The sequence below is a fragment of the Symphalangus syndactylus genome, chromosome 12 (assembly GCF_028878055.3).
Source record: "Symphalangus syndactylus isolate Jambi chromosome 12, NHGRI_mSymSyn1-v2.1_pri, whole genome shotgun sequence".
Taxonomy (NCBI): domain Eukaryota; kingdom Metazoa; phylum Chordata; class Mammalia; order Primates; family Hylobatidae; genus Symphalangus; species Symphalangus syndactylus.
In genome coordinates, this window is record NC_072441.2 from 125,970,504 (window position 1) to 125,984,724 (window position 14,221).

Below are 14,221 nucleotides of genomic sequence, written 5' to 3' on the forward strand. Positions count from 1 at the left end.
AGAGAGTTCAGCTCCAAAACCACTAGAACTATCTAATCATTCTAAGCCGGCATGGGCTGAACCAGGACACTTCTTGGATTTGGAGCATCCAAGCAGAAGCCAGAACACTGCTGTGCGGGAGAGGCAGATGTCTGCCGGGTCATGGACCTGCACAACCTGCAACATTTCTTCCAACCTTAAGATTTTGTGAATCGCTGAATGAAATTCTAATTTTAAAGTTTCTGACTCAGAGGCAGAGGAGGCTCCTATTTTGAGTCAGAGTACCCAAATGCAAAGATCCCAGCTCCTTGGAGACAGATCGACCTGGCTTCTGAGATTGGCTCTGTCACTCACTAGTTGTGTGCTCTGGAGAACTTCCTTTCCCTTTCTGAATTGCAGTGTTCTCATCTGGAAGATGGAGATATTTACCTGGCAGGGTGTTGTTGGCATTAAGTGAATCAATGTAACAAACATGGCCGATAGTGTGTGTGCACACGTGTGTGTGTGTGTGTGTGTGTGTGTGTGTGTGTTAGTGGAGGTAGGAGGAGTATAGGATGTTTGCCATGCTAGAAAATCATATTATTGCCTACCGGTTAATTTTCTTCTTCCTAAGACCAGCTTACAAAGCAACGGAACACTGAGTTTAATGAAAAGATGAAACAGATGCTGATGTGGTGTGGACAGATACTGGTTTGAATCCTCTTAGCAGAGAAGGGAAAGTTCTGATATGGGGAAGATGGGGGAGGCACCTGTGACTATGCTGGGAGAAAGGGCAGGAGGAAGTCACCCCCTGAGGGCCACAGGTGGACACCCTCTTGCCCTGTACCTGGGCTTCTGGCCATGGGATGAGTTGAGCTGTGTGGTGTTCACTGTCTTTCGGGAAAGGAATGGGCCTGGACGGATCTGCCTCCCCCAGTGACTCTCTGCAGGAGACACCAGATCTGCAGTGACCTTCAGCTATGAAGTGGGCACAGGTTTTCTTTTAGCCCTCCCCACCTCGGCTTTCTGCACTTGTTCCTGCCAGCCCCCACTCCCTCTTACTTCATTCCTAATTCCTTCCTCCATCACATTTTTTCCGTTAGAAGCTCATGTACACAAGGAGGTATGAAGGACTGGCAAAGCTACAAGCCCGACCTCTCCCAGGGATGCTTGCATTTCAACTCTCAGCCACTGCCATTCTCCACTGGGGGCCTCTCTCCCACAGTGTGAGAGCGTGGGTGGGCGTGGTGCAGCTGGCATCACGCTGATGTCTTGTCTCTTTGCAAAGCTGACCTACCCTGGGTCAGGTCCTGGCTGTCTTGAGTACTGGGAGAGGGTGGTGAAAAACAGGCCCAAAGCTCTGCGGGGAGCAGCCCCCTCTCCCCTGGCCTTTGGCTAGAAGGAAGTGGGTGGGTCCTGCCTTGGGGCTTCCACTTCCGGGGCCTTGAGGGCTGAGGCTGACTCGATGATTCCTGGAAGGTGATGATGTCACGGTGACATAGCAGTTCCCCTCTCCAGCCAAAGTCAATAGGAGAGTGGGTGATGAATGTCTCTCATTGGCACAGAGGCCCGAGGCTCTCAGGAATGACCAAGTCCACTGGCTTGTCCAGGCCACTTAACACCACATTCATCAATAGCTCCCTTCCTCAAATTCCTACAACTCTGATCATCTGTCCCTTCGGCGATCCCATATTCTGGACTTCCAGGGCAGTCTTGATTGATTTTAAACACTCTGCCCCTTTGTTTTTCCACGTCAACAAATTCACAAATCATAGAAATTCATCCCAGGTTGGCCTGTGCATCCTGGAGCTTTGGGGACACGGAGCCACCAGGCTTTCTCAGAAACAGAGCATGATCATGTGTACCCGTGCGTCCCAGCTTCACATCTGCATGTCTTTTCAACAATATTAATAGCTTCTTTAGAATCAGCATCTGTGTCTGTTTCTTTTGTTTTCTCCAGGACTCCTCGAAGGGGCTGAGTGTGTGGGAAAATCTAAAAATGCTTATGGGTGGGAGGGGGGAGGTTAAGCTCCCCTTCTTGTCCTTGTCAAGGGCTCTCTCCCACTACTTCACTGGGCGTGAAGGGCGCATCCGCAACAAGAGCCCCTTGAGTCCATAAGGAGATGTCTTTTGCTTCTCTCACCCGTGCTTATTAAAAGGTCACCTGGTCCTGGTGTGGGTTTGGGAAAAACGCTGCTGGACTTGCGCGGGTCGGGGTTGCTTTTGGATAGCCACTCCCTGCACTCTTGTTTACCAAAGACCTGACTCTCTGACAGACTGCGTCAGACCCGCATGGAGTAAAATGGATCCTTTGTCAGCTGGAGTCTGAATTCAAACGCCTTCTCTGCTGCCCTTCCCAGACCGACCCCTGCGTTTTACAAGGGAGCCCTGGCGTTGCCTTACGCTGCCCGATGCTGCCCCCTGCAGTTGGCTTGCAGACACAGCCCGCTCCGCTGGGTGTGGAGGCTCAGCCTGTGCCGCCCAAATGGCTTTTCATCACCTAGAGTTGTCAGAGCAGCTAATAGCGCATGAACAGGAAGAAAATTAGGCTTCTCTAAGTGAATTGGATGTTGAAAGACACTGAGATAAATGGTGGAGGCAGTGAGAATGACTGATGGTGTTTCAAGTCTGAAGTAGTAATTTGGGGAGGTGAGAGTGGGAGAAGAAGGAACTAGTGTTTACAGTGACCATGTGATTTAAATCTGGGCTCACAACAGCCTCAGAGGCAAATGCTCTGAACTCCTGTTTAATGGATGGTGAACTCGAGTCTTAGAGAAAAGTAACTGCCCAAGATTATACAGCAATAAATGGCAGAACCAGGACTTGAACTCAGTAACCCCAGGTCTCTGTGACATCTGCTGTCCCGCCACCCCACCATAAGAGATCATCATCCTGCTTGGAGGAAGATCCCTTTGTCTATGGGATGAACTGGGTTTTTTGGAATGAAGGGGAAACTTCAACAGGCAATTCTCTTCACTAAGACAGTTTGTAGCTGTAGCCTCTGTCATGTGATTTGAGGGGTGTTTGGCAGATCTCCCTGCCTGAAAACATCTCCCCAACTTGCTCATCACATTGCCTGGAATTTCGCTATAACAGAGTCCTTCCTTTGATTAAAATTGGCTAAGTGGTACTCCTGTTAAATGAAAATGCAATTCCTGTGGGGGAGTCACAGGTTAAACCTTTAAATCTTAATTCAACCTCAGTGGAGATTAGCTCATCAGGTTGCTTCATCCCCGTGATAGAGAATGAAGGGTGTGTGGAAATTGGAGGACAGGGGGTGTGCCAAAATCTAATTTTATTACTAAATGTCTCAGAGACTCCTCAAACTGTACCAAATGAAACTCTTTATCTTCTCTCCCACACTCTCCCCTCTTGGACATTAAACAGGCTCAGAAATCCCTGCATTGTCCCTCTCTCCTCCATCTGTTGGTCATTGGGTCCTCCCCAGCCTGCCTCTGAAGTGGTACCTGAATCTCCACCGTGCACCCTCACTCTCTGGTGTGCTCAGGCCCTCGTCAGTGTGTTTCTGCCCCTGAGACTTTACCCTTTAATCAAACCTCAGTGCAGCAGCAAATGAGAGCTTTTGAAAACATAGATCAGAGGATGCTGCATTTCCTCCTAAAATCTTCCTCAGTGCCTTAAAGAAAAGTGCCAACTCAACAGTATTTTATACTTAGGAGCGTGTTCCCATCCTTCTGTCTTGCCTCTCCTCTGTATCTCTCATTACCACCCTCCTTCACCCCATTCCCCAGCCTGGTCATCTCATTCACAGCTCCATGCTTTTGTGCTTTGTTTTTGTCAGGAAAGCCCTTCTCCTTCAGAGGTCAGCTAACTACTCCTCCATGAAGCCATCCCTGATTCCTACTCCAGCCCCCAAGGAAGAGGTAAGTTTTTATGTCACCCCTCACTAAGCCCACACACATGAATGAATGGATGAGTAAACGAAGCTCAGCTGATGAGTGGACTATCCAGCTCAAAAGATGAGGTTGTTTCTGAAATGAACATAAACCAAACTGTGGCTACGTTTTTGAAGGTTGCTGCTGTGATGCACCGAATGTGTCTGTGTGTGCATTGGTGGGATACAAAGACTCTGTTAGGGTAAATAATTTGATGGGCCTTGAACTTACACAAGCAGACTAGTTTCAGAACATTGCCATGGAGACGAATGAGGACTCAAGCAGCAGGGTACCACTTAGGCAGTGACAGATTTTACAGAAAATGAGCTTAGATACACCTTCCTTGTCAAAAAATCTCCTAGCTAATGGGGAGAGTGCTTCAAGGCAGAATAAAAGCTTGCACCTTCAATGAACAAAAAGCTCCTGAAGTTAGAAAACCAGAAAGTAGCAGGTCAGGAAGAAGATAAATTCTTAGCGACAGACTGAAAGACAAATGGCCAATGAGGATGTTGGGGCCATGACATGATGTTAGATAGAGTTCAGCATATTATATTATAAAATAAACAAAGGATGAAGATGTTTCAAATGTATCTTTATATGTTCCGTTGTGTGAAGTGAGGAAGTTGGTCCCTTGGTCCTTGGCAAACTGTTAAATCATTTATTTATTTATTTGAGATAGAGTCTCACTCTGTCGCCCAGGCTGGAGTGCAGTGGCACAATTTTGGCTCACTGCAACCTCTGCCTCCTGGGTTCAAGCGATTCTCCTGTCTCAGCCTCCTGAGTGGCTGGGATTATAGGCACCCGCCACCATGCCAGGGTCTTTTTGTATTTTTAGTAGAGATGGGGTTTCACCATGTTGGCCAGGCTGGTCTTGAACTCCTGACCTCAAGTGATCTGCCTGCCTTGGCCTCCCAAAGTGCTGGGATTACAGGCATGAGCCACTGCACCTGGCCATGTTAAATCATTTATTACAGAACTAGAACTATATAATCTCCTACGTAGCCACCATAGAACCTTCCAAGTTAGGGGTTGCACTTGGACACATCTGCCATCCAATCCACAGACCCCATTCAAAATTTTCAAGCTGTCCCAACAATGTCTCTTTTTCCTTTCTAGTCCAAGATCATATCCAGGAATACAAGTTGCATGGTTCTTGTGCCTCTTTAGTTTTCTCCAATTTGAAACAGTTTCTTAGTCTTTCCCTGTCTTTCATGTCATTGACTGTTTAAAGAGTACAAACCTTTCATTCTGCAGGACGTCCCTGGGTCTGTCTAATGTCCTGGTGTCCAGACTTGGGGCATGTTCCCTTGATAAGAACACTACAGAAATGATGCTATTCTCATTTCAGCAAATTGCATGGGGTGGAAGGAGGAGATATAGGATTTCAATCCATTCCACAACTGGTACTGTTTATTTTGATCACCAGTCATATACCAACGTTTGTCTGCCAGGTTTCTCTCCTATAAAGACCCCATTTACCCCCTTTAAATTGATGGCATTTTGTGGGGAGATAATCCTGTTCTTTATCAAACTTCCATCTCCCAATCTTCGCCTCCATTAATGTCTCCTGCCAGAATCAACCACCACTATGACAGTTTCCAAATTACGGTTTTCTATTTCCATCATTCCTTTTCATTTTATTAGTTGGTGGGCTACTGTAATACAAAGCTTTCCCATTTTCTGTGTTCGTTTGCATATTTATTTCAGTAGGAATCTTGTTTTATTCAATGGATTGTATTCCATTGCCATCCTTGTTTATTTTGATGTTCACATTGCTCCAGATATGGCCAGTGGAGTCCCTGCAGCTTGGCTCCTGCCTCCTTCTGACACATCTCCACCATTCTCAGCACCATCTTACTTTCTGGCACTACAATATGACCAAGACTCATCATGGTACTTTTCCTTCTCCAGCCTGGAATTAGCTCTTTCTCCAAGAAGCCTTGCCTTCTTGTAGTGGAGGATGGTGTTTAGGAACCAAGATCCGAGCCCTTAGTGTGCTTCTTGTTGCTGGGGTGTCATTGCTTCTAGGCCTGTTAAGTGGACAGATCTAGGAAATATATGTGTGCATATGTACACTCACAGGTGTATACACACATCTAGAACTATTTCCATATCTACCTGTGTTTATATATTAGAAAACAATAAGTTGATGATATTCACACCTCCAGTTCCAATCCACCTCAGTGTTCTTTATAGTTTCCTTCTTTTCTATATTTGTAACTCTCTTCTCCAACAGTAAGAAACCTGACTGTCATTATCCTCAAGATATGTACTTATTTGCTCAATAAGTTTACTTATTTTTGTAACATAATCAATCTCCTAATGACAGCAGCTGTGCCTTTCCCCTCTACTCCCTGTCCCCACCCCCAGTGCCCTGTATCCTTAGGTGCCAGCAGGCATATCATCAGTGAACTCCACGCAGCAGCCCCCTCTCTGTCAGTACCCCACAGGGGCCCTGTGTGACTCTTCCAGGCCAGGAAGGGAGGGGAAGGAAAAAGAGAAGAAAGGAAGATGAAGCCTATGTGGATTGTTTTAACTGAATGCCAAAAGGAAGGAGATGCCATTTCACCCATGCCAGCAAGTGCTTTGTCAAGTATTGATCAATAAGAAAGTATAGATAGATGCTCATGCGTGTATGAATCAGTGATGAATATGACTTTAATACATCATCTAGTTATTTATGTTTAAAAACAGTACATTGTTGATACCCCTTTCTTCACAAATACCCTAAAACCTTGTAGATGGGGTGGAGTGGGAAATATAAAATAGCAGAAATGTGATCAGGAGTCAAAGAAATGCCCAAAGGGCAATTCAGAGTTGCATTCAGGCCTCAGAACAGGACACTTCTCAAAATTTGGGGGACAAAGTTAAAAATAGCTTATCCTGGTGGGCATGCTGGCTCATGCCTGTAATCCCAGCACTTTGGGAAGCTGAGGTGGGTGGATCACTTAGAGCTCAGGAGTTCGAGACCAGCCTGGCCAACACGGCAAAACCCCCTCTCTACAAAAATACAAAAAAATTAGCCGAGCATTGGTGGTTCATGCCTGTAGTCCCAGATACTCAGGAGGCTAAGACTGGAGAACCTCTTGAGCTCAGGAAGCAGAGGTTGCAGTGAGCCGAGATTGTGCTACTGCACTCCAGCCTGGGCAACAAAGTGAGACCCTTTCTCAAAAACAACAACAAAAACAAAAACAAACCTGTTTATCCTCTGAGGTTGAAGCCAACAAAAATCAGCTCCAAATAAATGAGATTAACCACCTGTGGGTGGAACTGTCTTGGAAGATGACTTATAATTAACTCAAGGCATCTTTCACATCTCCATGAAGGAGAATGAAGAGCCTTCCAAAACCTTCCTCTGCAGTAGTTCATTCATTCAACACCATTCACCTTGATGTCTGCCGTGTTTTCCCTTGTAACGTTGCTATTTATCTCTTTGGAATTGTATGTCAGTCGGCTGAGCACCGGAGGATATAACAGGGAAGAAAACACATTCCTTATAGTCAGAAAGTTCATGGTCTGGAGTGGGAGACAGTGACCAGGGCACTTCAGCACGTGAGCTACATGCATTGAGAGGCATGAGCATCCAGCTCTGACTGGGTGGAGGTGTGTGGAAAGGTGTGCTGGGGCGGTGACCACTAAGTGGACACCTGAAGGACTCATGGGAATCAGCCAAGAGAAGGGAGTGGAGGGAATGTTACAGGATGAGTGGCCACATTTCCCAAGGTCTGGAAAAGTGAGAGAGCACGGAGCGCCTGGCCAGTGGCAAGTGGGAATGTCAAGTTTGAGGGGGAATGGGGTGGGGGTGAGATGGAGAGCTAAGCAGGCCTGGATCATCAGAGGTCTTGGAAGCTGTATTTAGGCATTTGGACTTCATCCTAGGGAGAGCGAGACATCCCTCAAGTGTGATCCGCAGACGTGTGATATGATCATGATCCCATTTTAGAAAAGCTCCCTGACTGTGTACAACAAGTTAGCCACACTCCTGTTTAAGGGCACAGTCTCCACAAGACTGCCCTCACTTCAGACATCAGCCCTAAGTTTGGAGGTCCCCAGGGTCACCTTCTCTTCAGACAAATTGCGTAGAAATTCAGGGGTTCCCACACTACCCTCAGGTTTGATGATTCACTAGAACAACTCATGGAAATCTGGAAAGAGCTATACTTATGATTACAGTTTTATTATAATAAAAAGATACAAATTGGAACCTGCCAAAGGAAGAGACACATACAGCAGAATCTGAGGGGGTTTCAAACATGAAGCTTCTGTGTCCTCAGGACACAGCGCCCTGCCAGCACTGATATGTGACAACATGCATGAAGGAAGTCCACTCAAGCTTTGGTATCCAGAGTTTTTACTGGACTCTAATGAAGTCCAGAGCCTTCATTAGCTAGGCGTGATTGATTGAATTATTGCCCCTGTGGGTGGACTCGATCTCCAGGCCTCCTCCCCTTCCCAGAGGTCAGGCTGATATCATGAGGCCCAAAGCCCCAACCCCCTAACCACATGGTTGGTCCTTCTGGCATGGTCAACCCATACACTGAGTCCTCTCATAATAAATAAGGGACCCACCACGAATAACACGGATACTCCTATCATTTGGGAAGTTGCAAGGATTTAGAGGTTACCTCCCAGGAGCTGGGACAAATGCCAGATCTCTCCTTAGGTGAGGCCAGATTCCTTACTACACACTGTGGTGTGGCAATTAGACTGGATGAAAGCAAGTTTAGAAGCAGGGAAATCAATTGCTAGTTGCTGCAGCAATCCAAGGAAGAGAACATGGTGGTCTGGACCAAGGAACAGCAGAAGGAATGGAAAGAAGTGGAAGGTTTTCAAATGCTTGAATTCTAGAATGGCAGGACTTGGTGGCTGACTACTGGATAAGGGATTTGAAGGATGGGGAGGACTCAAGGATGATGAGTAGGTATCTGGCCTGGGCAAATGGTTGGTTTGGGGCTGTTGTTTGCCAACACCTTTGGCTTTTCAGTTACCTGAACAATCAGCCTTGCAGAGTGCTTGGCACACAGTGAGCATTCCATAAATATCTATTGAATAAAGAATGAACGAATGAATGGACTCATCTTTAAGCAAAAGAGACAGTGACTGGATCTAGACTAATGCAGGAGAGCAGACCAGGCTCAGAAATGTTTATTATCCACTTCCGAGACAGGGCCACAGAGGAGCTCACCTATTTTCAGCAACTGGACATTTTCACCTTCCATGTAGGAGGCTTCCCAGGCCTGCTTAAGTAGGTGTGTGTGTGTGTATGTGTGTGTTTATGTGTATGTGTAGGTGTGTAATGGGGGGTGGCTCTATGCAAGTTGTGAATTTTATTGATCATTTGAAAGCCAGACTCATAATACTATTTTGGGGAGGCTTGAAAAGGGGCTTATGTGTACTTAGAATGGAACTGGGATGAGTGTTGAGAAGGAACTTACTTTCTTCTCTTTTCACGTTTCTGTATGAGGGAGTTTGATTAGGGTGACATTCCTAGCTTCTCTCTGTCTCTTACTCTCTTTTCTTTAGCAGTTGAACTGCTTAGTGAGCCTGTAAAGGAAATTGAGGGTATGTGGCTCAGCCCCTTCCGGGCCCTCTCTTAGGATCTGCCTGCCTGTAGAGAGTATGATCATTGCTTTCAGCCAGGTGTTTAGTGAGGCAGGCCCCACAGTGGGAGGCCTGGGGGATGCAGCTGTGCTAGTGCGTGGGAGGGTGAGTCTGCCTGATCTTGGGATGCAGTGTTAGAAAGCACACGGTTACTGTGTCTCTAAGTCACGTTTCCTGAATCGGTTTTGTTATTCATATGTTCATGAAAGAGGGACGATGTCTATTTCAATCTCTCCCCAGCACTGGGCTCTCAGCTGAAGGGAAGATGTCTGCAATGGGCTTTTCATGGCTGAAATGACCCTGCCCTGGTTCCCTGGGGAGTGGTTTTATGGCTCCCTCCCAGCTTGAGTTCCCGTTTGTCTTAGTCCATTTTCCGTTGCTATAACTGAGTATCTCAGACTAGGTAATTTACAAAGAAAAGAAATTTATGGAATTATTATAGTTCTGCAGGCTGGAAAGTCCAAGGTCAAGAAACCACATTGAGCAAGGGCCTTGCTGGTGGGGACTCTCCATAGAGGCTCAAGGTGGTGCAGGGTATCACATGGTGGAGGGCTCATGAGAGACCTGAACTGGCTTTTAATAATAGACTCGCTCTTGTGATAACAAACCCACTCCCCTGATTTTCCATTAATCCATTAGCCCATCAATCCATTAATCACATTAACTATTAATTATTAATCAGAGCCCTCCTGACCCATCACCTCTTAAAGGCCCCTCCTGTTAATACTGTTACATTGGGGATTAAGTTTCAACATGAGTTTCAGAGGTGACAAATACCGTTCTTTTAGAGAGCTTCCCAGATTCCCTTTATGATTAGAATATGGTTATACAATCTGAGTTGGGATTGAGTTAAGGTTACTGGATTGTGATTTCCAGCTGGTTTTAAGAACCGTGAACCTGGTACTCAATAAATACTAGTTGATGGCCTGGGGAATGTGAAGCTTAGGCTTGTGTGATATTGGTGTTGGGTGGGTTTTGGGCAAGACACCAGTGGATATGGGCAATAGCTTGGTGCTGATGTTGGCTGCTCCCAGATGCATCTGGGGACTTTTCCAATGCTAACCAGCAGGTGCTACTTGTTATATCACAAAAATCCTCCAAGTCCACGTGACTGAAAACTGGGGGCAAAGGTCACCTCTGAAAGCTTATTTCTATCTTATTCCTATGTCATTCCTGAAAAGTCCATGTGCTTATTATAGATTGTTGTGGTGATAAAAGAGGTGAGTTGCTGAACTGAGAAAAATACTACAGAGTAGAAGCAGGGGATTAAATACATAAAATTGTAACCTGTAATCAAAATTATGACTTTGATCTAGGCTTAGAAGTTGTTACACCTTATCCCATGTTACTGGCAGGCAATGTAAGGTCAATATATTGCTAAAGAATTTGCCAGCCACACTGGGCAGTGTCGTCTCTCCTAAAAGGCCACAGCCATGGAATGAGAGCCCTGCTCCTGGTCACAGACAGCCCAAGTCTGTTCTGGGAGTCAGATTTAAGGGAGGCCATGGCAGTGCCAGATAGTAGAAGCCAGAATATGGACTGTGGAGCCAGGTAGAACCTGGTTTGAATCCTGCCTCTGCTGTGAATGACCTTGGGCATATAACTTAACCTCTCCGAGCTTCTCTGAGCCACTGTCTTCTTACCTGTGAAATGGGAATGGTAACATCACACTAGATTCTTGTCAAGATCAAAAAAGATGATGTACTTATATGCGTACCTAGCACCATGCCTTGTTAACATTGACATGTGAGACCCTTTCTCTCAGACTCGATCCTGATTGCATCAGAATTCTACGAGGCCTGGGATCCACTTATCAATGGTATTAATTTCCTCCACGAGGCTGCTTTGACCTCCAGAACCCAGCAGGCATGCTCTTCTGAACTGTCCACCTTATCACCTGCATGGATCATATCTTGCTTTGCTGAGTGTGCTTTCTATTCTTGTATCTGCATTTTACTTCCTCGATTAGGGTGTAATCTCTTTCCAAGCAGAAGCTTTCATCTTTTTAAAATTTTCCATTTTTGCATCTTACCGCCGTGCCTTTTTGTACATAGCACTTGCTCAAAAAATAGGGGTCGGTTGATATTTTATCTACTTTTGTGTCCTAAAAATTGCCCCAGAGTCATGAGCTGAACTTAGCTTACATGAGGTCGTTACTACAAAGTCACAACATGTTTATTCATTTATCTGTTTATGTGGTAGCCCTACCATGACTCACACATCCAAATGAGGATTGCAGCCGTATAAGGGGCACTGTGAAGGCTGACTGTGATTCTGGGAGCCTGTCACCTCGCAAAACATTTTTGGAACTCCTGCTTTGAATCAGTGCCAGAGTTGCAGTGGTGAATCTTCACACCTCCTGGGAGGAGTTATTTTTGGAAACAGTGAAAATCTGTCTGGTCACATTTGGTAGGTGTGGTCATTCAGGGCCTGAGTGTGAGGAGGGATGCTCAGTGGAGTGATAATTAGTTAATATTTAATTGGCCATTTCCAGTGTGTCAGCCAGTTTACATCCACTGTCTTATTTTAATCTTAATGTGACCTCTATGAAGTAGGTGGTCTTATTATCACCATTTTATAGAAAAGGGACCCTGAGGCCCAAAGAGTATAATCCATACTCTGTACAAGGACTCCATGGCTTTTTACCCATTATTAAGCTAGTGTAGCAGGCATGGGGGACATACCCAAGTAACCCTTATGTACCCTAGCAGAGATGAAGGACCTGGACACCTTTTTTAAAAACAATAAGGCCAAGGACAGCTACATTTGGATTAGTGGGAACAGGGGGAGAGTATGGGGGATGTGGGAACCTGGGAGGAGCTAAGAAAACTGGTCAGATCCTGCATCATAGGTGAGTACAGGCACCCCAGGGGGCCCTCTGGGAGAGACCAGAGAAGGGAGGAGAGCACTGGGGCTTGTTTGGGAACCTCTGAGTGGGTAAAGATGGTCACTAAAATCTCCAACCAAAGGAATTCTTTTTATGCCTCTCTTTTTTGCTTTCTTAAAATTGTATTCATACTTGCTGATTATAAAAGGAGTTCAAGTTCATCGTAGAAAACTTGGAAAATATACAGAAGTGATAAAGAAAATAAAAGTCATCTGTAAATGTCCCTCTCCTCCCCCAGGCCTCAGGCTTTGCTAAGACAAGGCCGCTGAGCAGATCAGCACACATCGGGTTATTTATAAAGCTCCCGCCTTCCTCTCCACCCACCTCCCTCTCTCTTGGCTACAGAGAAGGCTTCGGCCAGGACATTCCCTTGCAGCCTACTCAAGCTGCTATATAAAGCCTTGCACTTCTTGGGGCTGGATCAGAACGTTCCTTATCTCTCTGCAGCAGGACGCTGATAATCTGCCCAGCTGGCAGGCTCTCTGAGGTCAGCTTGGGCTGCTGCTCTCAGGGCCTGCAGCCCTCGTGTGGTCGTCTTCTCTGGTTCCCACTGAAACTTGGCCAACAACACTAACTGAAACCTCAAATACAGGAAGTTGTTTGCTTGTTTCATTAGAGGGCAGTTGCCAGACAGCTGAGATGAACTTAATGGGCTTGGCATGGGTGACTGGTGTGTCCAGCACATGCAGGCTCTGTGGTCAGTACTGATGGCCCATCATGACGTCCCCTTTGGAAGCAGCTGTGCCAGCTCCCTCCTTCCCCAGCCCCCACCCCTGTTCCATCCCCTTTCTCTGCATTAGTGCTTGGCTCAGAGTCTTCGTCATCCATATGGCTTCTACAGGCAAAGGCCTTCTGTGGCCAGGTGGCCTGCTGCATTGCAGTTCCACAATTCCAGGCCGGACTTCTACCTAATTGAGAGTGGACCACAGCAGACGTACTTGCTCTGCCTAGAAAATAAGTTTTGTCATGGGAGACAGAACCATCTTATTGCTGCAAGTCAGGGCAGAGGAGTGTACAAAAGAGGCAAGGTATTATCCTGAAAAAATACACAGGTTTTAAATCGGAGCTGGTGTGACATCCTAGCTTCTCCACTTAGAAAGAAGTGTGATCCTAGGTAAGTTATGTAACCCCTTCGAAGCCTGGTTTTCTCATCTTTAAAATGTAGAGTGATATTTCCATCTTAGAACTGTTGTAAAATGTAAATAAGATGACATATATAAAGCACTGAAAACATACATCAGATGGCATTATGGTAGCTATTTTTTTGTTTTGTTTTGTTTTGAGATGGAGTCTCACTCTGTTGCCCAGGCTGGAGTGCAGTGGCACAATCTCGGCTCACTGCAACCTCTGCCTCCTGGGTTCAAGCAATTCTCCTGCCTCTACCTCCCAAGTAGATAGGATTACAGGCACCCACTACCACCCCCAGCTAATTTTTGTAGTTTTAGTACAGATGGGATTTCACCATGTTGGCCAGGCTGGTCTCGAACTCCTGACCTCAGGTGATCTACCTGCCTCGGCCTCCCAAAATGCTGGGATTACGGGCATGCTAGAATTACAGGTGTGAGCCACCATGCCCAGCCTTATGGTAGCTATTATAATTATTGTTAATAATATTATTATTTATGAACATTTGAATGAGAAACAGTTGGTGGTTTCTTTTTTTCCCTCTTAGATTCAAGATCCAATAGGGAAACTTTTGACCTTGGTTGTTAAGAAACCCATCTAGGCAGGTAGGTGTGTGTTTCTATTGATATTTAAATGAGTTTTTCAAGTTTTGAGAGAATTTTTTCTTTTTTTTTTTTTTTGAGACGGAGTCTCTCTCTGTTGCCCAGGCTGGAGTGCAGTGGTGCAATCTCGGCTCACTGCAAGCTCCTCCTCC

At 45.9% G+C, this 14,221-nt stretch overlaps 1 protein-coding gene across 1 annotated transcript in view; it reads left to right on the top strand.

The window, feature by feature from the left end:
- The window catches only part of LOC129468943 (major histocompatibility complex class I-related gene protein), a 164,241-nt gene that overhangs the window by 122,555 nt on the left and 27,465 nt on the right, over nucleotides 1-14,221 (top strand). Inside the window, exon 8 of the mRNA XM_063627545.1 lies at nucleotides 3,761-3,842. Within this exon, the coding sequence (XP_063483615.1) occupies nucleotides 3,761-3,842 (82 nt within the window). The remainder of the gene's footprint in view (nucleotides 1-3,760; nucleotides 3,843-14,221) is intronic.